Genomic DNA, 26,220 nt, shown 5'->3' on the forward strand with positions numbered 1-26,220 from the left:
TTGAAAAAAAAGGCACTGCTTACAGAGCTGGAGATTCTGCACTGCCAAAAAGTAAAAGAACTAGATTCATTTTTAATGATAAAACAGTTCAGCAAAGATGTTCTTGTTGAATGGGGAGCTTATTTTGCACAATACATGTATTTTATGTTTTGTTTCAGGAATGTAGTAAAAAACAGAAAAATGATGATACGCAAAGTACATCTGTCGATGTATTGAGTTCAAATGATGGCTCTGAAGAGGTAATGTTACTTGTAAAAATTGTAGTATACTCTTATTTGTGTTCTTTATTGTTGTGTACTCCAAAGGAGGTTATAAGAGAACTTCAAAGTACTAAATACAACAGTAATTGATAAGCAGTTGTGAGAAATTATGAGCACTTCTATACATCTCATAACAGGAGAATCAAAATCTTCTAAAAAAGGTGAAATAAAAACCCCTTATAATGCAAACTGAACAGAAAGTGAAGTTCTAATAAATTGTTTTTTGAGTGTCAGAAATCTTACATCTTCAGAGACAGAGCTTGTAAGGAAAAAAGAAGTTTTTATAGTACAAGTGCACAAAATGTCTTCTTATTTTTTATATTAGACAAACTTGACAGTTCACCCAGAACACCTCCAGTTCTTCACAGATAACTGTTTCTCTGGGAATGGGTTCTTAATTGAGGGGTTTTTTTTTGTTTGGTGGTGCTTTTTTGGGGGGTGTAGGATGGAGTTTTTCTGTTTTTTTGCAAGTAGTCTGGTTGTGTTGCACTTCTACCCTGGTATTCCTTCTTCCTACAGATGGATTGTCAATGGTACTGTAGCCAGAAGTATTAAACTCTTGATCTTACAGTATATATTAAATCTAATTGTAGGACTGCATTCTATTTGGTTTAACCTTGTGGTAAAAAGCCAAAGCCATCTTGCTCGTAGAGAGGCATCTGGCTATGAAGAGGTTTAATAGTTCAAGTAAAAGTTTTTTCAGTTGCTTGGTAAGTTGATGGGGACTGTCAGCTCCGAAATGCAACGCAAATCGAGTTACTAGAACATGGACTAGGGGACTAAATTTAGATCTATGTTTACACTTAAACATTTTGCAGTTTCACAGTAATAATAGGAAGAGGGCCATGAAGAAGGATGGAACAAATTATTTTGATTACTTCTAAATAATTTTGGATGTCAGGCAAGTGTCATGGATTATCTTGTTTTAAACAAAACAGTGACAGCATGTTTGCTCTTCAGCTGAGTCATTGCAGAGGTCTTGAAAACTGGTCAATTATTATTAAATACTTGTTTACTTTTTTTCCCCCCTCCAGAAAAATGACTTTCATACATTGGCTAATGCTAAAATACTCCTTAGCGACTGCCTAGCTTGTGACAATTGTATGACATCAGAAGAAGGAGCCAGAGTTTTCCAACAGAATCAGAAGGAGCTCTTTCGTATTCTTAACCTTAATAAGGTAAAGTGACAAACAATAACACAGTTTTCTGTGAAGAGAAGGCAATTACAGAATGACTAAGCAACTTGGTTTCTCAAGGCAGATAACATGAAGATTTGTCAGGATATACTTTTTCCAAAGAGGAAGTGAAAACTTCAGGCAGGATGAGCACTGAAGTACTTAAAATATTTTTGTGCTAGGTATGCAGGATCATAGCACTTAACCTAAATGCTAGAGGAAAGTTACTGCACTTGCAGAAGAAAATTTTCTGTGAAACGTAACTACCTCATTACTGTAATAACAAACTAGTCTATGGTTCACTGTTTATAAGTACACCTGTGTTACTAGAACTATTCTAGGTGGTTTTGGTGCCAATGTATCCACATAATACCAAGTTACCAAGGCATAGTTTTGAAAGTTGAATTGGTTTTAATATATATGTGAGCTGAGTATATTTGGAAAATAATTTTTTGTCCAGATTCTTAGAATACTTTTTTAAGTTTTGCTATTGCTGTCTTATTTTCTGCTGAGATCTGGATCTCCTGAGAGCTAGTTCCTGTGTATGATGCTCAGATCTTTAGATCTTGATACTGAATTAATTACTTTAGTTCTGCTTCAGACTTCTGTGTCTTACTTGGCATGCAAAAGCTACCAGAATTAATGTGTTTTCTTAATCTGTACTTAACTGTCATAAATGAGAGGATTCATTATATAGTGATTCAGTTTTCTTAGACCTAGTTTAGCTCTCCATACAGTATGATGTTGTACATGAGAAAAAAAGAAGAAAAGTGGTTGAGGGGGTATCTTTTGGGTCACATGGGTCCTCTTAAGAGAGCCTGAAGTCTACAAGAGGGAGGCAGCCAGGTACCAGAAGAGAACAGTGAGCAAGAGAGATGCTTTCCAGGCAATCACGAGCTCTACTTGAAAGGTCATTATACAGCATTTAGGGTGCCTAAGTATAAACTGTGGTCTCTAATCTTTTTAGGGTGAGGTTTGTCTGTGGCCTAGTCCTGGTTTATTTTCCAAGGGTTCCACTGGTGTGGAAAACGTCACAACTGAAACACAAGATTCACCTTCACGTACATGTCACAGTCATCAGAGTTTTACAGTTGCACGCTATCTTGGGAATTTTCAAAGGGTTCTTCAGTGCCTACGAGCACTGGTTTGTTGAGGGTCTTACCTTGCCAGTCTCCCCCAACAACTTCAGTGATAGAGACACAGGAGCCTTAGCAAAGATAAGATCTATAATTTTCTGGGTTGTATTGTAACTTCAAATGCCTATGCTCGTGTAAACATTAGTTTATCTATAAATTAATGTTTAAACATAAAACTTTTTTCATATTTGGTAGAATGTTTCATATCGCTAGAATGTCACAGGTGCTGAATGTCTCTTAACTTTCCTTATGCCATTAGGAGACCAACCACAGAATTGTCCCAGGAGGGATGGATTCCCCTGAGTTATATAAAAGAAATATCTACAGGTGATTAGAGATTAACATTAACAGGATCAGAGGAACATCTTGTCCTGCCCTCAGGAAACTTGATAAATTTCATAGGGGTTCTAATGATACGGCCCACTGAAGCATAGGACACTGAGGAATAACTCCAGGAGTGGAAAAGGGAGGGAAAGTAGGGAGCCTTACCCTTTTGTGATTACATACCTTGTTTCCTTTTTTTTTGTTTTGTTTACCAGAAATGTGATACCTCAAAACACAAAGTGTTGGCAGTGTCTATATGCCCTCAGTCATTGCCTTATTTTGCTGCTAAATTCAATCTCTCTGTGAATGATGCAGCCAAGAGACTCTGTGGTTTCCTCAAAAGTCTCGGTAAGTTTGGTGGTGGAGCAGAAAGGGGAGATTATTTTAGGTTTTTGCTTCCTCAGCAGAATTCTCTGTTACGCAGTCATAAAGGGCCATTGCACAATCTAGTTAACAGTTTGAAATCTGCGCACTGTAATATTAATGACAGTGTACCAGTATGACATACACCAGTTTCAGAAAAAGATTGGAGGCATTACCCTGTTGATAGTAAAGGTCACAGAATAAAAGGACATTATAGAGCTGTCTTCAAAACCTTCACTACCAAGAAATCAGGGAGGATTTGGCCATGAGCTTCAATGTGATTTCCCCTTATTTTGTAACTTGAGGGAAGAGGGAGTTCTTATCCTAAATGCCTTCCAGTCATTTTGACACACATCTCTAGAAGATTCTTAGTTCTGGGTTTTTTTGTAATTTGAAATTACGTGCAAGAACTGCTGTCTCTGACCATTTTATGGTACAGTTATAGTTCCTTTGCTTTTTATACTAAATACACAAAGTTTTATTTAAAAAATAAAAAACACTTTGCCTATAGGTTTGGGAATTTTTTTTCTGTACTTGAGGAAGGAAAAGGACAGTAATAAGGCCATCAGCTGGGTTTTTTTTATATATATATATATACACACACACGCACTCATTTTTCATAGTTTTTATACATTTCTCTACCCAGTATATTTTTTTTGTCTAGAAGGAATGCTAAGTTCAGGTGGGCCCCAGTATTCTTAGAATGCATTAATTATCTATGCCTGACTTGCTGTGGGGACATGCTCAATATTACGTAGGCATATAGAGAGTATGTTGTTAACCAAGCAGACAGGTGGTTTCTGCTGTGTTGGTGATAGGCTCGTGTAGCTTTGCAGACAACTTCAGCAGTGGCAGATAGGCCTCTTAGCTGGATATATTTTTTGTGGATAAGAAGTGACTTCAACATTCTTTGAAAAGAACGCTCCTTTTCAAGAGTCACTGCATTATAGCCCAGGAGTCACAAAATCCCATTCAATTAAACAAAAAGCAAATACATGCTCAAAAGCAAGTTTCTCAGAAGGAAGCAGACAACTACTTGAAGTGTTGCTAGTGAGCATTAGCAAGTTGGTGGTCCTTTTAAATTCATAATATAGAAGACAGCTTTTTGATGTATGGCTTTTATTTTTGACTACTGTTTGTGAAAATTTGGAGAGGGGAAAGATTATATCCTTCGATCCTCCAAGATTTTCTTCAAATCTGCAACTTGGAAAGAAGCCTGTGAGATGGCAAACATTCTAGTAATTCACACTTCCTTACTGCTTTCTCTCACAGGGGTGCATTATGTATTTGACACCACTATAGCTGCTGATTTCAGTATCCTGGAGAGCCAGAGGGAATTTGTGCAGCGGTATCAACGGAGGAACCAGGAGGAACATGCCTTACCAATGTTTGCCTCTGCTTGCCCTGGTGAGAACTGATTTCTCCAACTTGCCTGCACTTCAGCCTAGTCTCACTGAAACTACCAGGGAACTAAGGAAAGGGTGCTTTCATTCGGGAGCCTTACATAACTTAGAGCGTTTTGGCTTTACTTTTGAGCGATACCAAGTACAGTGCACAGTACTTGTTACCAGTAGCGCTGATCCTCCTTAGTGCATTGCTAGATGGCTCTGTTTTTCATGGGCTGTTGGGAGAGCAGAATTTGTTTCCAACAAGCATCATGAGCTTTCCTGTATGTAAGTGAGGTGCCACAGCCGTAAATGTGAACCATGCAGACAAAGAACGCGTGTGATAGTGCTGGGTAAGACATGTGCTAAGTCAGTGTAGGGCCCTACACAGTCATATACAAAGGTTTCAGTAAATTCCCTACCTGCATTTTGCAGTTATCTTCTGTTGGAGCTCTGTAAAAGGTGAGAAGTGTAAACTTTACTGTTGGTTTTCAAAAAAAAAAAACCAAACCACACACCCTGCAAGCCCCGCACCTTGCTGTAGTCCACAGCCTGTGATAATACAAAGAACCCCAACTACTGATTTCCTCTGTGAGTGTTTATATGTGGCATTTATTAGTCAGTTGTATTTCTTATCACTTCTATAAAAGAAGCATATATTGCATGTGAATCTCTGGATAACAAAACTGAGGTACAGAAGCACTGAGGTTTCTAGTGCTTTGTGTAAGGCTTTAGGAGAAATTAATCAGAACTGGAATTGAGGAGTTAGCAGCTGCTGCTTACGTGTGCAGACCCCAGAAGTTTAACATGGCATTTCCTTACTGAAAATAATCTTTAAGGAACTTTGCTGACTGATATGATTAAACCACAACCTCTGTTATCTTAAGCAAAGTTTTTAACTTGTCACTTAAGCCTGGGGGAAAATAGCAAGTGACATTACTCTTAGTGTCCCTGAGATCATTATGTCTAACACTTAAACAACATAGCAAACACAACAAAGTAATTCCCACTTGAAATGTCACAGACTTGACTCACTAAATGTCTCGCCTCTGGGAATTTTGCACCCAAGAACTTGCTCTGTTATGAACAGAACCTGCATTTATCACCACTGAAAAGATGTAGAACATTCAGTCATTGTTTACTTTTTCCATTTGCTAATGCACTGTCATTTCAGTTTAAGTCACATTCCTAAAAAAGAAGTATCAAGAAGGTTGAAATAACTCCTTTGCCTAACCCCACCCTAAAGTTCATGCTGTTGCTTTTCAAAAGGCTAATAAAACACAATTTTTCAGCCTTGAAATAAGCGGATTGCATTCTTTTAAAGAAATGTTACAGTGACAAGAGAGCAAGTTAGTTGTGTTTGGTGATACCCAGAATCTGCTGTTGTCATTGATTTAAAGTTCAAGTACTGCTGTTTGAATGACACTTGTACTTTTGTTTGTTCTGTGTATTCTGTAGTGGAAGTATCTGGGTTACACTTTAGGAACTACATATATGTATTAAGAGGAAAAGTAATTTTTTTTTTTTTCCTGTTACTGTTATCTTAGTGTTATCTCCTATCTTCAGGAGCAGACATACTATATGCTGCTTTTTTTTTTTTTATCATGTAAAACTTGTGAAGTTGAAACACTCCCCTAATATTTAGCTCTTATTGTGTGTGGTTCATTTAAAATTCAAAATTTTGAGTATTTCTTTTAGAACTACTTCTGAGATAATTCTAATTTTCTTCATTTAGAAACAGAGCTCAGATTATCTGTTCTCATTGGAAATAATTAAAAGCAGTTAATGGAGCACTTCCCTTGTATGTGCTACAGAAGATTGTTTCCATTTTCAGTGCTAGTTACAGTGTTCGCTATCTCCTGTGGTATAGATGTTAGCAGAGGCAGGGTGCTTTCTATTTCTGGGAAACTTAATGGAAGTATCACTGTAAACCAATTCTGAAAGGCTATGGTATTTTGTTCCCATTCACAGCAACTACAGAAGAAAAAAAAAATCATGATCAGTCATCTTTAAAGTAAGCTTGTTTGCTGTGTTTCCTGTATTTAATTGTCTGGGTGCATTTTCTGTTCCTCATTCTCCTTCCTTTCTCTACCCCCAGATTACATAAATTTGTCCCAGAAATGTTGTTTACTGGGTGTGTTTATCACAACATGCTTTTTATATAGCTCTGTAGATAGAAGGTCAGAGTGAACTCAAGTATAACTGCTTTCCTTTTATTTGCCTTTGGGTGTAACTTTCTACAGAAATATCACCCTCTGCAGGAGTGCTCTCTGGTGTAAAATCTACCATGAGCAAAAGAGCATAGCCCATATAGTCCCAGAACCTGATAAAAGAACATTTTATTGTCTCTGCCTTAATTGTTCTTACCTACTGCTCTCTTAAAAGAAAGTGAGCTAATTTTATTGGGTTTGTTTCATGTTGGAAGTACAACAGGGTGTAACTACTGTTTGTCTATGTAATATCTCAGAAGTAGTAAGTTATTTCCCTTGATTTACCAAACTGGTAAGCAACATGAAGCACTCTAGGAACCAGCCAGCATCTTTAATGCACTGCCAACCTCTCTGAACTCCGAGAACAGGTCAGTGGGGCAGGCTTACAGCATAAGTAGGTAGAGTGTAATTATTGAGGATTTAGATGTTTTTGTCTCAGTCAACTGATTTCCTTTTACAGGAATGAGGTTTTACAGTAGTGAAAGTTTTCTTAGTTTTTCTGCAGTTTATACTGATGCATAGGTGTGTTTATAGCATACATCTTGGTGATCTACTCAAGATAAACCACTAAAAGTAACATGTTCTGAAATACCCTTGCAAGAATTTTTACAGGGATGTGTAGGGGTTTCTTGTTGTTCTTTGGTGCTAACAGAAGCCAACGAGTGGCCAAGAATCTGGATGAATTTTTGAAGGGTATGGGTACAGAGGTACACTGATGTAAGAACTGGCTATCTTAGGCTTCCTGTAACTGTGGCTCTGGAATTCAGCCCTGCTGATGAGTAGGCAGAAACAGCTAGTGCGTATGCGAGGTGCAGATAAATGCCTTGTGTTGCTCATTCACCAAGGCTGCTTGTATAATTAAACAGTGACTAATGGTCACTGTGGAGCTGGAACTGCTAGACACTTGTTCCATCTGCTTCAAGAAAAGAAACCATTTAAGAAATTGCTTTGGGCAATACCTGCCAGAAGTCTCTTGGGATTTAGTGAAATTTCCTTATAGTTCATGACTACAATATCTAAAACATTCCAGTTCTAAAAACTAGCCTCATAGCAGGAATGCTGTGGTGATTAAATGCTACTAAAGTATAAAGCAGAATGTTTTTAAAAACTGTCCTTACTTTGTTTGAAGCAGTTTTTGTTCCATTTTGACAGTGCTTGAGACTAAAGCCATTTAAGAAATAGGATATACATGTCATTCAGAATATATGGCTTAGTACAGAGGCTAATACGGCCCCTGTACCAAGCACCAAGAAATTAAGTCCTTTGTTGTAGGTAATATCTTGGCCTTAAAGTCCCAATTAAAGTTGTACGTGAAGCAAACTTCCTATTCAGAGTCTAGTAATTCAGCACAGTCCTGACATGTAAACCTTTAATCACGATTTTTTTCCACAACAGAAAGGAATGCTTGTTGAAGATGATACATGTCTTTGAGATTTTCCATGGAGACCAGTGTCTGTTAATCTTGAAATCTGTACTTTAACAAGAATGAGGAATATTTAAACAGCTGCAGGATTCTCATGTTTCCCTAATACTTTCTCATTTTCATCAGTAAAGTTTTATTGCACTGGGAAGACCACTTCTCTGCCATAGAGGGACAAGCAATCTGAATACCACTTGGATTCCAGTTTTGTGCTGCTGTTGGCCTTCATGGCAGTGCTCCGATTTAAACATTGCCAAGTGTTAATTTCAAATTTAAGAATTAACTTATATGCAGCCCAGGAAAGGTAAAAGCTGTATTTCACAGCAATTTTTCTCTTACGTAAACATTAATCTGTTTGAAAAGACTTAAGTGTGGTACTTTTCACTATTTATTAGCACTAAAACCAACATGCTTCCCTAGAAGGCTGGGCCTAACACTTCTGCACAATTTAGGTATCTGGTTCTCAGTTCATGTAGGTGAAGCAAAAAGTTCAGAAACTTTCCTGTGAAAGATTCTGTGCTGTTGTTTTCAGTAAGAGTTGCAGTGTCTAAGAAAGAATTGCATACCCTAAATAACTTATTCTGCTCATTTGTCAGTTCCTGTTCTGGAAGGTGGGGAATAGTAGGACTGCTCGGGATATTGGGGGTGGTGTGAATATACATAGCTTGTCATTGCTGAAAGGAGTCTGGTGAAAGGGAGAGAGGTTCTTGAGTAACTAAAGTCAGAATGTTGAATACAGAGAAATTTCAGTTGATTACTGTGTGTGGTTGAGTGTGTGGGTGTTTTGAAAGAAGGTGTGGCAACTCTAACAATAGTAAAAGCAGTCATTTTTTTTCCAAGCTTAATCCATGTGCATCTTGTGATAATGCTTTCATGTGACTCTTCTGTTCTGGAGGAGGCAAGCTGGGTGCATGGATATTAAATCTCGGGAAACAGAAGGTTACAGTTAAGCAGCTGAACAGAGTACATTTGTGGTGGTATCTGGCGATCCAAGGGCTGAGGTCTAAGAAGTCAACTTATTCTTTGTTAGCTGCTTTGTTAAATCTATGCTTTAGAAAGGGTGTAGTAGGTCATGAAGTTCACAGTGGCTTCTAAGTCTGGAATTAATGACACAGTGAATTAATGACAGCCAACTGTAAAGCATTATTAACAGAGCCTTGAGGTTTCCTTTCGTTCCCAAGGTATGGCTTCCAGACTACACAGAAATGTCCTACCTACTGTGAAGGTGTCTTCATTTTTAAGAGCTGTTCTTTAACTGCTGCCACTTTGCCATGCTTCTGTGCCACTTCACTATCTGTGATTTCCTGTTGTTCTAGGTTGGATCCGCTATGCTGAAAGGGTACTTACCAATCTTGTAACCTCTCACATTTGCACTGCGAAGTCTCCACAGCAGATCATGGGCTCCCTGGTGAAGGGCTACTTTGCCAGGCAGCAGGTAAGTAATTCTAATTTATTTTTACCATTATACTCTTCTAAAAAGTTGGGCTAGTGGGTTTTAATACTGACATATAGATCTTAGTGTATTATAAAGTGATAAAGCATCTTCCTGAATTGCTTGCTCTTTACTTGAAGAATAAATGGTGTTATGCTGCTATACAAGTGCCCATGAGAAGAATATACAAAGAACCTCATTTCATGCAGTTCAGTGTGAGCTGGCAGCGATCCTTGCACTCCCAGTGCAACATGGATTTAGGTATTTACAGAAAAAATTTAATCCAATGTAGCTAAAATGATTCTTATTACATATTGCCTGTGTGGTTCTATAGCACAGCCAAAACAAGAGTGGAGGAGAGCAGCGTAGAGATTGTCCTGTTATCTTGGATCAATAAAAGCATTGTATCCTAGAAACTAACCTTTTTATCTTCTCAATTTTCTGTGTTGAACAAGTTGCTGTTCTTTTCATGTATCATGTTTAAATTTAACTGCATCCACATGATATAGGAAGGTATTGCTGTCTCCACATAGGGAAATACTGATGGACTTGCTGTGGATGAAAGTGAATGAGTGACAGCTGGAAAACAGAATTCTGAAGCCCTGACTTGCATTCACTTCCTAAGGCAATCAAAAGCTGCAGAAAATGTGATCTGAAGGAATAAGTACAAATTTCAGCCAGAAGACTGACTTTGGATGTCTGTTGATGATACTTCATGACTTCTGGCAAATCACTTCATCTGTGTGCAGCAGCCTTTAAATTTAATTGCTAGGGATTGATTACTAGTATTACCTGCATAGGGTTAATGATGCTATTTTCGTCCTCGTCATCCTTAAAGCTGTGTTTTGCTCTTCATGGAGTTCACATGAGCTCTCTTCTGTGTTCCACAGAACCTGTCTCCTGATAAAATTTTCCATGTAATTGTGGCACCTTGTTATGACAAAAAACTGGAAGCCTTGCGGGAAGATTTCTACACTGCCTTGTATAATTCGCAAGAAGTTGATTGTGTTCTGACATCAGGTTAAATCTTCTTTAAACTTGCTATGTATAAAGATACGAGTAAATCAATTATTAGAATAACCTTTATGCCAAACCTTACTTTTTTCAAGTCTGCTTTAGTTGTAAGGTTGGCTTTTTTTTTCTGCTTTAAAAATAAGTACATGGTTTTATGCTGCTGATAGTATATGTATCGAGTAGGGAGGGCAAAGCAAAAAATCCTTTCCTTATAAGTTTGTATTCATCCGAAAACAAGGTTCAGGTATTTGTTTTTGTCAGCCCCTTGAGAAAGGTAAGAGTTATGCAACTCCATATTTAAAATCAGTCTTGCTTGTCTGTGGTCATTATTTAATATCCACCGGGTTTATTTGTAACGTTACAAATGCATGGCACCAGTGGCTTTTTTGGTGTCGCTCTTGTGTTCAGACTTAATGTCCAAACTGCATACCCTCCTTTTTCCCCTGCAGTGTAGAAATGTCTTCCAAACTTTACCTAGCAGGAAGGCTAAGGATAGCATTATGCAAAGTTTGGAGCAAGCTGAGGGCCCTTTTCTTTAGGGCTGGAAGTGTCAGCCTTCCCAGTTACGGGAGGGAACTGACTCTAGTAAAGAATTGGAGAATGTGACAGCAAGCACATACAGGTGTTGGGATATTGATCTCTTAAACAGAGGCACAGCACGTGCATTTTGCTTTGTGTTGGAAGTAAAATGTCATCTGTTTTCTTACAGGTGAAATTGTCCAAATAATGGAACAGAAAAATGTGTCTCTGAAAGATGTGACTGAAATAGCTGTAGATAGCTTGTAAGTAGTTTTGCTGTGCATTGCTTCCTTATTTTGATGACAGATGACACACCTTTGAGCATATTCAACATAAATGTAAAACTTCTCAAAATAACGTTTTTTTCTTTTTAAAGAAAAAAAGCCTGCATCGAAGCCTGAGTATACTAAAGCCTCATCCCTTATATAGTGGCCAAAAAACCCCAAAGTATTTGTTGATGTTCATTACTATATAGAAAAGTAATATGAAACAGGTATTGTAACACTGCATATACTGTCTAAATACAAAGCAGTTAATGTGAGGTAATGACCCTGATCCTAGTGACTCCTTCAAAATGCATGATTTTTTGAAGAAGTGTATAGCTCCTTATTTGTATTTTAATGCAGTAATATTAGATTTTACTATACTAAGTTCACGCCTTGCTAGCAAGTGTGAGTGTTGGAGGGTGTTGACCCCATTCAGAGCTCTCCTGTGCCTGAGCTCGTATAAAGGCAAACAGTCTCATCTGCTCCCCTCTGACTGTCTGGCCTCGCACAAAGATGCCGGGATGCACTCATGGGGTTGACCATCTGTTCTGTGCTTCCCTCTCATTCAGAGCAGCATCTTGGCAGTAAATTTCTGCTTCCCCTAATATGTTCCTGTAAAATTGATAGAAGTAGCAGCACCCTTTCAGGAAACAGAAATTAATTCTTTTTATACTGAAGACAACAGTTAGTTTTTCAAGATCAGATAAAATTGAAACATGCTTTAGATGAAAATCACACAAAGCATTGAAGAGATTTTGTTTACTTACTGTATGACTGGCTCAGAAAGCTGCATGCATGTTGTTTTAATTCTCAGGCTTAGTTACAAAGGCTGAGCTTGCTGATCTTTGTTCAAGTGTGACAGATGTTACTTGGTATCTTTCCAAAGTGGTGATAGTGGAGCAATAAACATGCTTTCTTGCACAAACCAGAAAGCTCCGGAAATTTTAAAAATTCCTTTTCACTTTTAGTTGGTATCCTGCTTGGACCTTGTCTAGGCTGGAGAAATTTCAGTGGTTTCGGAGCTGTGTTTGTGGTGTAGCTCTCATGATTACTTCTACCAGAGATGGCTACAAAGAATGAGAATTACATAAAGTTCTTACAGACATAATCACATAGAGATGGTCATCTATTTCTAAATCAGCCTATCCAATGACAGAACAAGCTTTTATTCGGAATATACCTGTTTCATTGGATTAATTTATGTTGGAAAATTATGTTAATTTTTAAAAGGACTAATCTAATACTACTGGTTCAAGCTATGAGACAGGATGACATAAATTTTTACTCTTCTGGGGCCTTAAAAGTAGATTTTGCAGAAAAAATGATGTAACTTGAACTCCTTTTAAAACAAGTCACAGAACGACAACAACTTGTGGTAGAGTGCTTGGTATTAAAGAAGTAGTATGAACAAAGTAACTCGTGTTTGAGTTCCCAACTCACTTTTGTAGCTAGAGAATGCTGACAAATAGCAATTGGCTAAAATTAGGAGACATAGCATGAAACAAAATCCGCCAAGGTTATTAACAAAAAAAGTTGCAGTAGTTCTTAAGTAGATGCAATGGTGTGGCATAGAGGGGATAGACATATTAAATTTGTAAACTTCAGCTCTGTAGTGATTAAATTATTTCTCTGTCATTATTAAAACTTCGGCATTTTTTGTTAGTAATGTAATTTTCACTTTGGTTTTGTGGTTGAGTGCTCTGCTCAGACTCCTGCTCAGGCAAGAGCTAGCAGTATTGGCCAGGAAAGGTCCCGTTTGGATGTTCTGGAAAGAAGATAATTAGACTACAGCTGGAGAGGCTTTTACATGTAAAAGCAAAGGACGTAATCTGTCCTTTTGCTAGTCTGAAGACGGATTCTCTTCCTGAAGCTGGGGTTGCCACACACCCCTGTTGATTTCTCCTTGGCCAGAAAGGAACATGAGCCAGGAGAGCTGCAGTCTTTGGCGATCACCAGCACGTGTCCCAGGAGTTTACACTACAGCCACTTGTGCTCATCAGTGCTGGTTTTAACTGGGGGAGAGGTGAACTTCCATGTGAATGCGATGCCTGCTGGATATGATCTCACTAATTTTCTTTTCTGAACTATCGTGTAGCACTCACCTTAAAGGTACTGTCTCCTAGCCTGGTTGCAGCTGTAGTGATTCAGTGTTGTTTTAGTGGCACAGTGTTACAGACTGTGAGAAACAGCTCCTGGAGCAGGAGAACTGCTTGTGGACAGAGGCTTGTAACTTCTGAAGTACTCTTTTCTCCTCACAGGCTAGAAGTGATTTACTTTTCCCCCAGAATGTTTCCCAAGCAGTGAATGGCTGTTAACTGTCTTTAGCCTGTGCTGAATTTGCATTCTTATAAATTATGTTGCTTGAGGTTTCCGAACATGAAAAGCCCTGCATCTTTTCATGGGTTTTGTTGTTGTTTTTTTTTTTTCCCTATCATCTTACTGCTGTCCTGGATAGTTCTTTTTTTTTTTTTTTTTTAAGCTGTAATAAATATTAATATGTTCTCACTCACTGCTATAAAACTCTTCAGTGAGGGAGACAGAGAAGGGGAAAAACGTATTACTTGATTGAAGTGAAGGAATTAAATTTTTGAGTTGATCTTTGTTTCTGTTGTTTTCTAAGGTTTGATGAAATAAAGGAGGGAGATGTGGTAAGGCACGATGGGAAGAGGTCTGATGGTTACCTGGAGCACATTTTCAAACATGCTGCAAAGGAGCTTTTTGGCATGGATGTCAAGGAAATCACCTACAAAGCATTAAAGTAAGTTAGAGTTTTGTATCCTTGTTATGTAGGATGGGCTAGTTAAAATAGAGTTATTTTCAGTTGGAAGTGACCTGCAACATTCATTTAGTCCAACTGCCTGATGACTTCAGGGCTGACCAAAAGTTAAGGCATGTTAAGGGCATTGTCCAAATGCCTCTTAAACACTGACAGGTTTGGGGCATTGACCACCTTTCTAGGAAGCCAGTCCCAGTGCTTGACCACCCTCTCAATAAAGAAATGGTTCCTGATGACCAGTCTAAACCTCCCCTGGTTTAGTTAGTGCTACAGTGAAACCTAATGCAGTTAGTGCTAACCTGGCTCTTTCACTGTTAGGCAGTTACATGTTATAAACTTGTAAAATAGCTGCTGCTAGCTTTAATTTTATTAATAATTTGCCTGTCCTTAAAACTAAAGTATAATTCTATTCTGAAAATTCAACCCCAACTTCTGCTTAACTCAATTTAGAAACTGGAAGAGTTGCCCTTAATCTCAGTGTTACACTTGTGCTCTTTAGAGCATCTGAATACAAACTGACACAGCTGGATCATTTCCCTTGGTAGTGCAGGGCTTTAAAATGTTCTCTGTGTATCTTTACAGGAACAAGGACTTTCAAGAAGTTACCCTTGAAAAAGATGGTGAGACTGTGCTGCGCTTTGCAGCAGCTTATGGCTTTAGAAATATCCAAAACATGGTTCTGAAGTTGAAAAAAGGAAAGTTTTTATATCATTTTGTAGAAGTCCTTGCCTGTCCAGGAGGTAAGAATAATTGTAGATCCCCAGTTGTTCCACACACGTCTTGAATCTCAAAGGAAAGTTGTCTTACAGGGAAGCAATTTCATTCTCTCTTAATTCTCTTCTTAAGAATCTAAAACACTATTTAATGAATGGTCCAGAACACCGATTACGTGTGCAGGGTTGGCTCAGAAATTGATTGGGTTTTCTAAAATTAACCTCAATGTTGTTCGCTCTCTTCTGACCTATAAATAAGTGACAACGTAGCTCTTAGGATTATTTCAAACCTCAGAGGGCATGCTCTGAAACGGTGGTTGTCAAGGGCAAGAAAAGACAAAGAACATAATTAAGATGATAAAACCATGGAGAAAGCAGAGAAAGATTGTTGGTACAGAAACATCATTTAGATTAAGATGATGTTGATATTGGAGTCACTTTAAGTAAATACACATTCTGACAGCATGGGGGGCTAGTTTATATAGAGAGACAACTTTTTTTCTTTAGGCAAGTATGACAAAAGACTTCCAAGCTAACGTAAACTTTCTCTTCGTACCAAATTTCCATCATCCTTGTGTTTTCTTTCTTTTTTTTTTTTTTTTCCCCCTAAGGGTGCCTAAATGGAAAAGGTCAGGCACAGACTGAAGATGGAAAACCAGATAAAGCACTGCTTAACCAGATGGAAGAAGTGTATGCTGCAATACCTGTTAGACTTCCAGAAACCAACGTGCACGTACAAAAGATGTACCAGGACTGGCTGGAAGGCATGGATTCTAAGAAGGTCCAGGAAACTTTGCACACCAAATACAACGCAGTAAATCAAACAGCAAGCAATTTGGATATCAAATGGTAATAAATCAAACTTGCAAAAGATTTGCTTAGGTTAGGTACAGATTCAGCACTGGAAACATTCTATGCAATCGCAGATGCTATGCACTAGCCGAGTGTATGAATGAGATGCTTCCTAATTGTGGATTATTATTTGTGAAGATCCATTGCTTTTTAAAAACAAAAAGAGACGTCTCCAAAAGCCCTGGTTCCTGCCATTGTCATTTAACTTATATACACTATAATCTCCTGCCTATAATGGATTTCGTTATTCAAAAACGCTATCTTGCAAGGTACAAAAGCACTTTTTGCCAGGGGCAAGGAGTGTAATTCCCTATGAAGTTACTCCCTAAAGTGAAGGGTTCTCTTCACAAAGTGGGTTCCCCCAAGAAGGCAAGATTATTTTACTCCTACTCCTAGGTATGCAATGCCTTTCATCATGGAAAAACAGTCATCATGAATTTCAGTGTTGTTGCAGTTGTTGTGAAGTTGACTGGGATTCATTTGCCTTGTTAACAAAAAAACACCTTTACAGGCGCAAGTGTGTATATGGAGAAGTGTAATGAATTTATCTATGCCTTCTATCTATATTTTAACAGAAACTATTCAATTCCAAACTAGTCACCGTTCCTTACTGATGTAATATTTTGTAAGGAACAGGAGGCTTCATATAAACTGAATTTGGGAAACTAATCCTAGATGGTTATAATGCAATCCTTCATTAAAAAGAGTTCCAAATAGGTTGGTTGGTACAAAAAGAGAACTTTTCTTTCCTTGTAAGTTTTCTTAGAAATGTGAAGCTAGGAAGAGTGGTGCTGCTTACTTTGTCTGGCTTCTTTATGAGAGTCGAAACATGCATATGCGCTGTAATGTGAGCACATTCATACTACAGTTTTGCTAGATTTGCCAAGCCAGACATAGAGCACTTTTGTTCTCTCATGTTTTGGTACACAGAATACCAGATTGTTCTTTCATTTATCTCCATGTTGACTGACATGTCATGGGGTGCCTCAGAATGAAGTATTTAGCAATGCTTGTGAGCTCATCAAAGTTACTATACATTGGCATCATAGATTTTGGTGCACTTATTTTTTTAAATACGCAGCAGAGGTTTAATTTAACAGGCATCCTAAAGTGGTATTTGCGTGCAAACTTTTCTGAAACTTCATGAATTGTCAAAGGGTTAGTCGCAAATGTGATAGACAAAAACAAAGGAAATTACTGCTGAACTTCTTCAGATTTTCCTCGCAGCAACAAATTCGTTCATAATTAATGGCTGTTTGAAGCTAGTAAAGTTTCAGCTTTCCTTTTCCAGTCTGAAGGTGTGGATGGGCTTTTTTAATAATTTCAGGCAGTTTGAATGAATCTTCCGTAAATTTCTTACTACTATAACTGCTTGTATGAGCAAGATCTAATACTGCAGAAACCTGTGTGTATTTAAAGTCTGCATTTAACTTGAACAGGGCGGATGGGATAAAAAGGCATCAGTGAAGTCAATGCAAGTTCCTGCCTTGGCTAAACATCAGAGGCTCAGGAGAGAGACAGGCTTAAGTGTGTTACCCTGATGACAAGAGATAGTTCTCTTAATGTGAAGCTGTTAATAGAACTGCAGCTATCTATTAGACCTCCACCTAAATAACAAAACATTTCACTTGGAGGGATGTTATCTTTCAAGTGCAAATGAATTTGATTACTGTGCTACCTGAAGGCAGACAATGAGATTATACCCATAAATTAGCCTTTGTAAATTGTTTCTTGTTGTAATAAAAACATTATAGTTACGTGGTGCAATATCAGAACATCTACAGAAATCTACCTCTGTACAGGAAGGGAGTCCAGAAATCGTGGGAAGACCTATGTATAGCCGAAACTGTAATAAATGTCTGCTAAAGAAAGATGGTGGTGTTGCATGAAATTTCTGAACAGATTACTTTTAGAAGCAACATCCAGCTCCTTTGGTCTGATTTTCTTTATCTGTCATCATTTCCTCCAAAACCTTAAACAGAATTACCTTGTAATAAAGTGGTCTTGTTCTGTTTGTATAGGCATATGTTTCTATGTATATATGGTTTATAGCTTGATGGCATGTTTAAATTATATTGCTTCAGTTCTTTGTATAGTATGCTTATTTTTTTTTATGTATGTATACTGGGTGAAATGGTACAAAAAACTTACTTGTTTTTCTGATGAAATCTTTACTAAACTACCCAAGAGCTGCCTTGCTATTTTGAAAGGGTACCCTTGAACTGTTTGTATAACTTGAAAAATACTCGTTTGGCTTAGGTGGCACTGCTGTACATGTTCTCTTTTGCCATTATCTTGCCTCTTGCACTGAACAGCCTCGCTTCCCGTGCTGCTGGGGGACCCTAGCAATGGGCCAGTAGGTGAAATAAATCTGTCTCCAATAAACTGTGCTGTGCTCCCACTACGAGGGAAATTGGTGGCTCAGTGCATAAAATAAACTATTTCAGTTGAATCCACCATCTCTTCCTTCTACTCAAGTGTTTTAAACTATCGGGATAGTAGCAATGTAAAAATCTAGTAGATTATTTGTCTGCCACAGTATTCTTTAAAGACAAGGACGGCATCTAACTGGGCAACTTTTAGTGGCTAGGTGGAATGTATGTATTATAGCTAGTGACTTGCAGTGACTGATACTTGTCTTTTTTTTGTCAGCTTTTGTTTTATAAGACTTTTTGCAGTAAGACTGATTTTAAGTTTTTAAAGCCCTTTTCTTTCAAAGTGCCAGTTTAAAAGAAAAAAAAAAATTCCCCTAATAAGTCTTTCCTCCTCCACCTTCTTTCACTGAAGTTTTAACATGTATCAGAAAACCTTGTTGCAACTTCATATATAGGGAAATACTTGCCTAAGATTTGATTCTGGCTTTTAAATCTACCATTGGGAAGTCTGTCATTGTTGACTATATGTGTTTCTAGCCACACTTCCTGAAACTACAATATTATTGAGTTCCCTGATAGGATTTTGGCAATTAATTTTCATTGCTACTGCCTTTTCAGCAATGGGAAGAGTTCCTAGTGTGGTCACAGCCATAGTGCTTTATTTCTCAGTTGAATGTTGTGCTGAGACAATCTTGTCTCCGGATGATTTTTAGAAAATACTAAATTGGAGGGATTGTGGGAAAGTAACTGGAAATACTAAATTAATTTGGAAATCGCCTTGGGGTGTTACTGACTTGAGCATATCGGATGCTTGATACCCTGGGTTATAGTACTTTATTCTGAGACTGCTAAGACAAGGGACACGTGGTGTGGAGTAGTTCTGCTAAGGCTTCTCCAGTACTTTTGCCTCTGCCGCAGCACCTTGTGTTTGTCCGCTCTGGTTAACGAACACGGACAGACCTGGGCTATGCTACCACGTAGAATAACGGATACATCTGTATGCAGCAGTCTCAACTGGATTATATTTAGATAATGTTCAGTTACCTGAATTTTGGTGCTTTGTATTCAAATGGAGCATGACCATGAATTGTCCTAAATAAATCTTGATACTGAATTATGTACTGATTCTGACTCATTCCATATAAAAGCTTAACTCTTTACATACACTTGTTTTTAACACTTATGCTTGTCTGGTGAATTTAACATGAATATTTAGTATGTAACAGTAATACTATATCAGCTATGAGTATTCTGGATTGCAGCTACACTGCAAACTGTGATAAATGGAGAAGGTTGCTGGATAGCAGTAGGAAATGGTGATTTGCTCTCTAGATTTATGTCTAATTGTCGTAAGGCAGACGAGCATCTAGTGGCTTTAAAGCTTTCTTCCCTGAGAAGAACCACCTTGTTGGATGAAGCTGATCTATGGGGGTTGAGCAGTTATGGTGAAGTTTACTATGTACAGTTATTTAACCCGCTGGTGCACAAGGAAGGGTGAAGATAGGTTGTGTGTAGCCTGATACTTAGAGTTGGGGAAAGGATGAAAATTAGCCCTGATGGAGGAGGAGATACTTTTTCATCAATAGCGTATGCAAAAATTTCTGTAACAAATTTAGAAAACATTTCCATAAATTGCCTTGAACAGTTAGGACCCTAACTTCCACAAAATAATAACCAGGCTTGAAGGTGGTATGCTTTTTTTTCAAGGGCGTGTAATGAGTGGTCAGGACCAGAGGAAAAGGAAGAGAGGCTGGTCTTCAGTTTGGCACAGAACACAGGCATTGCAGTTGCTGTGTAAACAAATTACTGGTAGGGACAGGTTTTGAGGAGGAGAGCCAAGATGTCCTTAGCTAATCTGGAAAACTAAATAATGAGGATTTGTGTCAGCAAAGCAGAGGTAATATCCGTTTAAATTGTGCAGAGTTCAATCTGTGAGACTATACCTGCTCCGAAATGGTTACATTTCTATCCCTATGTTCCAAGTGAATGGGTGCACCTGAAAACTCATGTCCAAATTATGGACGATCATTTGCTGGAAATCAGGTCTTCCTCAGTGTGGATGACGCTTTTTCTCACATAATACTTACCATAAAAGTATAGATAAATATATATATAAACCAGTAGTAAAACACACGAAAGACTTAATTAAATGGTAAGAACTATTTAAAAGTGAAAATCTTCCGTGGTCATTTTGTTAGCTGTAGCTGTTCATTCATTTTAAGACACTCCGGAACGGTGGGATAGAGTTCAGGTGTGGGAGACGCCTTCGGCGTTCAGCCCCCCGGGTTTTATCCCCGTTTTCGGGCAGTGCTGGGCCGTGCCCCGGCCGTGCCCTGAGGGCTCCCTGCACCCGCCGCCTGGGCCGCGCCGCGCTCCGGGGTTGGTTTCTCTCTGCCGGGAGCGGGTGCGCACTCTCCGCGCTGGCCGAGGCGGGAGCGCCGGGGGCCCTGCAAAAAGCGCGGGAAGGGCGACAGGTTCTACCGAGATTTGAACTCGGATCGCTGGATTCAAAGTCCAGAGTGCTAACCATTACACCATAGAACCGCGCGCTGGGCGCCGGCTCCGCCAGCCCGGAGACTCCGCGTGCCGCGGCTCAGGCGCGCGCCGCGTGCCGTTCCTAATGGCTGACACAGAAGTGTGGTTCCACACGGGGTGTTCACAGCGTGGAAATAAAAATAATGACGGTTCACTATCATAGAATCACAGGATGGTTTGGGTTGAAAGGGACCTTAAAGACCACCCAGTGCCACCCCTTGCGATGTCAGGGCCCCCTTCCCCCAGCCCAGGGGGCTCCCAGCCCCGTCCAACCTGGCCTTGAACCCTTCCAGGGAGGGGGGGGGCACCCACAGCTGCTCTGGGCACCCTGGGCCAGCGCCTCACACCCCCCCACGATGGAGAATTTCGTTCTTAGACTATGGCATGTCTGAAATATTTCAGATAATTCATGTCAGAAGGTAGTAACCTAGCTGCAATAAATAATAAATACGGGGAAAAAAAATCAGGAAACACCTACGGCTTGTTTCTCTTTATCTCTCAATGCGTTTTACAGGTGTCACGGTATGCCAGTAGTTCATGGCATTCCAAAAGCCCGGGAAAAGTTTCCCTTAAACTCAATTTCCACGATAATGATAGTTTTCGATGATAATTCAATCTGCCCCTGGGCAAAACTCTCAGGTTCCACCGAGATTTGAACTCGGATCGCTGGATTCAGAGTCCAGAGTGCTAACCATTACACCATGGAACCACCCGCCCGTTGTCCTGGGCCGCGCCTGGTGAGGGAACCTGCGTGGGCGCGGGGACGGGCTCCCCCCGCCCCGCCACGGCGCCCGCCCCGCTGCTCCCCCGCGCACCCTGCGCGTCAGTAACTCTGTGTAACAATCCCACTGTTCATTTATCACGATATTTTACAGCATTGAAAATAACTCACGTTTAGAAGCACCTTAGCGTTAAGCAAGATCACTAAGCCGCTTAGATCGTGTGATTTAAAGCATGAATATAGACGTGTGCACTGACTTTTGCTTGCCATTTTTATATTCCTTTTGCTTTCGTGCATTTTTGGGCTGAGTATTTGCTTGCTATGTTTGAGAAGAAGCAGGGACCACTGTCACAACTGTTGCTTTAGTTTCCCAGATTCTTTCTTCTCCTGATATTAATTGACCAGTGTAATAGGTAACAGAACATTTCATTTAAACAGTACATGGAAAAACTACAGACGTATTTAACAAGCTTTTTGTGTGTAATTAAGACATAAACCTGTTCGAGTGGATCCAGAGGAGGCCACAAAAATGATCAAGGGGCTGGAGAACCCCCCTGGGAGGCTGGGCTGAGAGAGTTGGGGGGGTTCAGCCTGGAGAAGAGAAGGCTTTGGGGAGCCCTTCGAGCGGCCTCCCAGGGCTTAAAGGGGGCTTATAAGAAAAATTGAGAGTTTTCAGTGGGGCCTGTTATGATAGGACAAGGGGTGATGGTTTTACACTACAGGAGGGTAGATTCAGACTAGATACAAGGAAGGAACTTGTTCTGACAAGGCTGCCCAGGGAGGTGGTGGGTGCCCCATCCCTGGAAACATTCAAGGCCAGGTTGGACGGGGCTCTGAGCAACCTGAGCTGGGAGAAGGAGTCCCTGCCCGTGGCAGGGGGGGTGGGACTAGACGGCATTTAACGGTCCCTTCCCCCCCAAACCATCCTGTGATTCTATGATACCATCAAATCCTCCTAGAAGAAAAGGTTGGAGGCATCATACCACGGTTTAGCCCGTCCTTTCCCCACGCGCACCCACTGCGCTGCGTGCTGCCGAGAGCCCTCAGGCAGGGTAACGGCCCCCGCAACACCAACCCCCCACAAGCACGGAGCGGCGGCAGAGCCAGCGGTGCTGCGGGCCGGGACAAAATGACACTTACTAGCAGAGGATGGTTTCGATCCATCGACCTCTGGGTTATGGGCCCAGCACGCTTCCGCTGCGCCACTCTGCTGCTGTTGCTAGAATTCTTCCCGCCCGCGTCTCGAGCGGGCCGCGCCGGGACAGCACCGCCGGGCGCGGGGGCGGGGTCGACTGCAAGGGGGTGAACGGCGCTGCCTTTGCAGCGCCCCGCGAATGACGGCTGAGGAGCGGCCGCGCGGCGAAGCCCCCGGAGTGACCCCACGCGCAGTGCTCGTTCCCCTCACGGCAGAGCCAGGGCGCGCGGGCCGCATCCCACCCCCACCCCCCCAAAGTGCTTTGCGCGTATTTGCATACAGCGCGGGCGCCCGCTCCGCGCCTCGCCCCCCTCCCCGCCGCCCCCCCCCGTGCAGCCCCGGTACCGGAGGTGGAGAGATGTGGTGCGCGGTCTGCGCGAATGGGCAGCGCCTGCTTTGTAGGGGTGACTGCTCACCCTAGCTTTGTGGAGCACTAATGTCGGGGCTAGAAATACCTGAGCAGAAAACGAGCACTTCGTGCTCGCTTCGGCAGCACATATACTAAAATTGGAACGATACAGAGAAGATTAGCATGGCCCCTGCGCAAGGATGACACGCAAATTCGTGAAGCGTTCCATATTTTTTTTTTCCCGTTTCAACTCCCTCTAACCTTCCAGCCCCCCCCCGGGACCCCGCGGCCACGGGCAGTGTCAGGGCCGGTCTCCTCTCGGTGTCCTGCTCATTCCCCGCTCCTGCCCTGCGAGGCGCCCGCCGGCACACGGACGGGACCGCGGTCCCAGGGCCCTCGGGGGTCTCACGGGGCACACCCACACCCCGCCCTGCGTGGGGCTTGTGCTCCTCCAGCTGAGAATCAGGGGTTCAGGGTTACACACAGAAGCTGCGTTCAGAAGTTGCCTTCAGCACAGGTGCTGCCTGCCATGCTACTTAGCAAATCTACTATGGTTGCTGCAGACAAATTACAAAATGAAAGTCTGCCATCAGCTTTTTGGCTCTCCAGGGACTTACTTGTCTTGGGACTCAAAGCCTAGCGTTGCCACTGGCCAGTACCTTTTTGCAGTTTTGCTTCTCGAGTCTTGTTTCCCACCTCTCATCGGCTCCCCTCATTCTGTTTTACTCTGGACATGGCAAAGTGTGGCTTCTGGCACTGACAGGCTCCCCTGACCATTGCATGTCAGGCATTTAAATGAAGAGCATTCTCTGTTTCCCCCTCCTGTCATTACAGACCATTCCTGGACTCGGTTCTGACTCAGCTCTTGATGTCAGGGAGAAAACGTGTCACTCCACATCAACTTTGCACACATGCTCAGTCTTATTTCTCGTAATACTTCTTGAAAACAAACGAAGGCCTCTTCCCGCCTGACTCATTGAGTGAATTCGGACACAGGGCGGGAACATGAACCGCTACTGCTGTATTATCTTGGCAGATCGGTGTATTTCATCTAGAACACCTGCGAAATTCACCTCGGTCACTTCCGCCCGGCCCGCTGCGGCACCTCTGCTGCGCCCTCTCTGATCCTGCTCCCCTTGGAGCCCCGCTGAGGCGACTTCGTGTGGCGGGCGGACACCGGTGCCCTTCGAGCACACGGAACCCGCGGCCCTGAGGGAGCGCTCGGCGGCAACAGCCTCGGCGGGGCGGGGCGGGGGGAGCGGCGTCGTGGCGTCATCAGCGTTGCGCCTGCTCCCGGGTCACGTGGCGGGGGAGCGCGGGAAGCTGCGGCCGTTCCGCGGGTGACGGCCCCGTGGGGCTCTCCGCTCCGCGCCGGGCCACGGCGGTTCCGTGGTTGTCGGACCCGCGGCTCTCCGCATCGCTCCGCGGGGTCTGGGCAGCGGGTCTCGGTGCGAGGCTGCCGCCCCGTGGGGTCTGAGGGACGGCGGAGCCGCGTCCTTTTAAGGCCCCGCTGAGCATCCCTGTGAGCATTTCCTACCATTTTTTTTTTTTTATGCAGGTTTTTTTCAGCAAAGCGAACTGTTCATGTTGTCCTCAGTTTTTCACCAGAAGTGGTAGTTGAGTGACACTGGGGGTAGGTTTCCAGTTAGATGTTATCAGCAAAGTTAGCCAAGTAATCTCTGCTCATGGTTTGACGAGTGAGGCTCTACTTTATCAAACTAACAGCGTGTCAGCACTAAAACGTGGGAGTATTGTGTTGGCACTGTCAACAGTACTTTCACATTTAGTAATAAAAACGGCAAGAGATCATGCTTGTGCTTCAGCTGCTTGCGGGGTGATGAGCTGCCGCCGCTCGCGCTGGCTGGCGGGTTCCTTGGGCCCGGTTGTGGCCTGTCAGCTCGGCCCTGCAGCCCCGGCCTCCCAGGGAGGAGGGGGACCCGCAGGGAGATGTGTTGGGAGCTCCTGTATCCTGAGTTTTCCTGGAGAAATAGTAATCCATTTGAGCATTGCTTGGGTGACTTCCATGAGGGAAGGAGTAGTTCTTTTTCTTGCTGGAGAATACTGAAAGTCGCTTCAATTCTTGCATGTTCTGTAATTCACCCTCTTTCTCTGCACTACAGTATCTCTTGTGGGATTCAGTAGTGGCTACCAAAGGAACAAGGGAAGATTTGGCAAAAGTGGCAGCATGGAAGGCAGAGGTACAATCCAAAAGTACTGGTGGCCAAAAAACCTCTTCGTTTAGAGGATGTGTGTAGCAAAGCATTGAATCAATATGGACTGTTTCTCCTAAGGATCTAAAATTACTGTAATAAAAATCAGAGGTTTTTTTTAGAAGGTCTTTTGTGAATAGGTAGTGCTGTTTTGGCTTTGATATTGGGAATTTTGTTTCTATTCCATCTGAATTATGTGATGGGGTGAGTGAAGCTAAACAAGGTGGATGTTTTTTGGAAGAAAAAGAACAGAAGCAGATGGTGAGGGGGAGAATGTAAAAATAGGAAACACAAAGCAAATATTGTTAGAGATGCTGGTTTTCTCTAGTGAAAATCCATTAGATTACCGGTTTGATTACTCTGACTTCCTTTCAACTTTTTTCTTCATGTTTTCTGCATGAAAGTTTTCATTGCATGTTGCATACTACACAGCATAATTTAGTTGATTTTTAATATAAAAAATTATTTTTTGCAGATATGGTAACTTGGATGAAAGACTGAAGATATGAAGCTCATGTGAAAGAATTTAAATGTGATGAATCTTTCTCATCAGTGATCAATAAATGTAAGAAATTCTACTTTTGTGTTACTTAGTCTGCACGGATATATGCAGGAGCTCAAAGACAAGATGTTTGTTCTGGAAGCTGATGAAGTATAGTAAAGTACTTATCAGCAGAAAGGTGATAGCATAGCCAGGATTTTCTGTGAGAAGTTGATGGTAAGAGGAGAGAGTGAGTTGAAGTAATGTAGTGGAGAGACTGCTATGAACTATATAAACCTCTGAAATTCTTTCCTGCCTGGCTGCTGCTGGGGTTCAGGAGGAGGCAGTGCTGCACCTGGTGCCCTCAGTTACATTGCTCAGCATTGCTGTGGAGGAACCTGAACCTTAACCTTTGCTGAGCTCAGGGTTTGGCTTTGAAATGTCATTCCTAAGTGGCAGCTGCTGCTGCTTTGTAACCTGCACTTCATTGTATTAGCAATGCATGTTTA

The 26,220-nt window shown here is 41.5% G+C and overlaps 1 protein-coding gene and 4 non-coding genes across 8 annotated transcripts in view; 2 read left to right on the forward strand and 3 right to left on the reverse strand.

Moving 5' to 3' along the window:
* NARF (nuclear prelamin A recognition factor) overlaps nucleotides 1-19,337 on the forward strand; it is a 26,190-nt gene extending 6,853 nt beyond the window's left edge. For 3 of the 4 annotated variants that reach the window (XM_033002260.2, XM_042802497.1, XM_042802496.1), the window contains 10 exons: nucleotides 159-239; nucleotides 1,295-1,438; nucleotides 3,111-3,243; nucleotides 4,531-4,665; nucleotides 9,590-9,708; nucleotides 10,596-10,725; nucleotides 11,429-11,501; nucleotides 14,125-14,262; nucleotides 14,863-15,020; nucleotides 15,605-19,337. In XM_033002260.2, coding sequence (XP_032858151.1) covers nucleotides 159-239; nucleotides 1,295-1,438; nucleotides 3,111-3,243; nucleotides 4,531-4,665; nucleotides 9,590-9,708; nucleotides 10,596-10,725; nucleotides 11,429-11,501; nucleotides 14,125-14,262; nucleotides 14,863-15,020; nucleotides 15,605-15,846 — 1,353 coding nt within the window. In that variant the 3' untranslated portion in view covers nucleotides 15,847-19,337. Of the gene's footprint in view, nucleotides 1-158; nucleotides 240-913; nucleotides 934-1,294; nucleotides 1,439-3,110; nucleotides 3,244-4,530; nucleotides 4,666-9,589; nucleotides 9,709-10,595; nucleotides 10,726-11,428; nucleotides 11,502-14,124; nucleotides 14,263-14,862; nucleotides 15,021-15,604 lie in introns of those variants that run through there. The other variant, XM_033002261.2, reaches the window with a different exon arrangement.
* Nucleotides 19,338-20,692: 1,355 nt separating this feature from the next.
* Nucleotides 20,693-20,764, reverse strand: TRNAQ-UUG. Its single transcript has one exon. It is a non-coding gene; the product is annotated as a tRNA-Gln (tRNA).
* Nucleotides 20,765-21,392: 628 nt separating this feature from the next.
* Nucleotides 21,393-21,464, reverse strand: TRNAQ-CUG. Its single transcript has one exon. It is a non-coding gene; the product is annotated as a tRNA-Gln (tRNA).
* A 1,152-nt stretch (nucleotides 21,465-22,616) lies between these two features.
* Nucleotides 22,617-22,688, reverse strand: TRNAM-CAU. Its single transcript has one exon. It is a non-coding gene; the product is annotated as a tRNA-Met (tRNA).
* Nucleotides 22,689-23,148: 460 nt separating this feature from the next.
* On the forward strand, nucleotides 23,149-23,255 carry LOC116963487. The gene has a single exon (XR_004408199.1). It is a non-coding gene; the product is annotated as a U6 spliceosomal RNA (small nuclear RNA).
* Nucleotides 23,256-26,220: the final 2,965 nt, after the last annotated feature.

The sequence above is a fragment of the Tyto alba genome, unplaced genomic scaffold (assembly GCF_018691265.1).
Source record: "Tyto alba isolate M040663 unplaced genomic scaffold, T.alba_DEE_v4.0 Super-Scaffold_39, whole genome shotgun sequence".
In the NCBI taxonomy this organism is placed as follows: domain Eukaryota; kingdom Metazoa; phylum Chordata; class Aves; order Strigiformes; family Tytonidae; genus Tyto; species Tyto alba.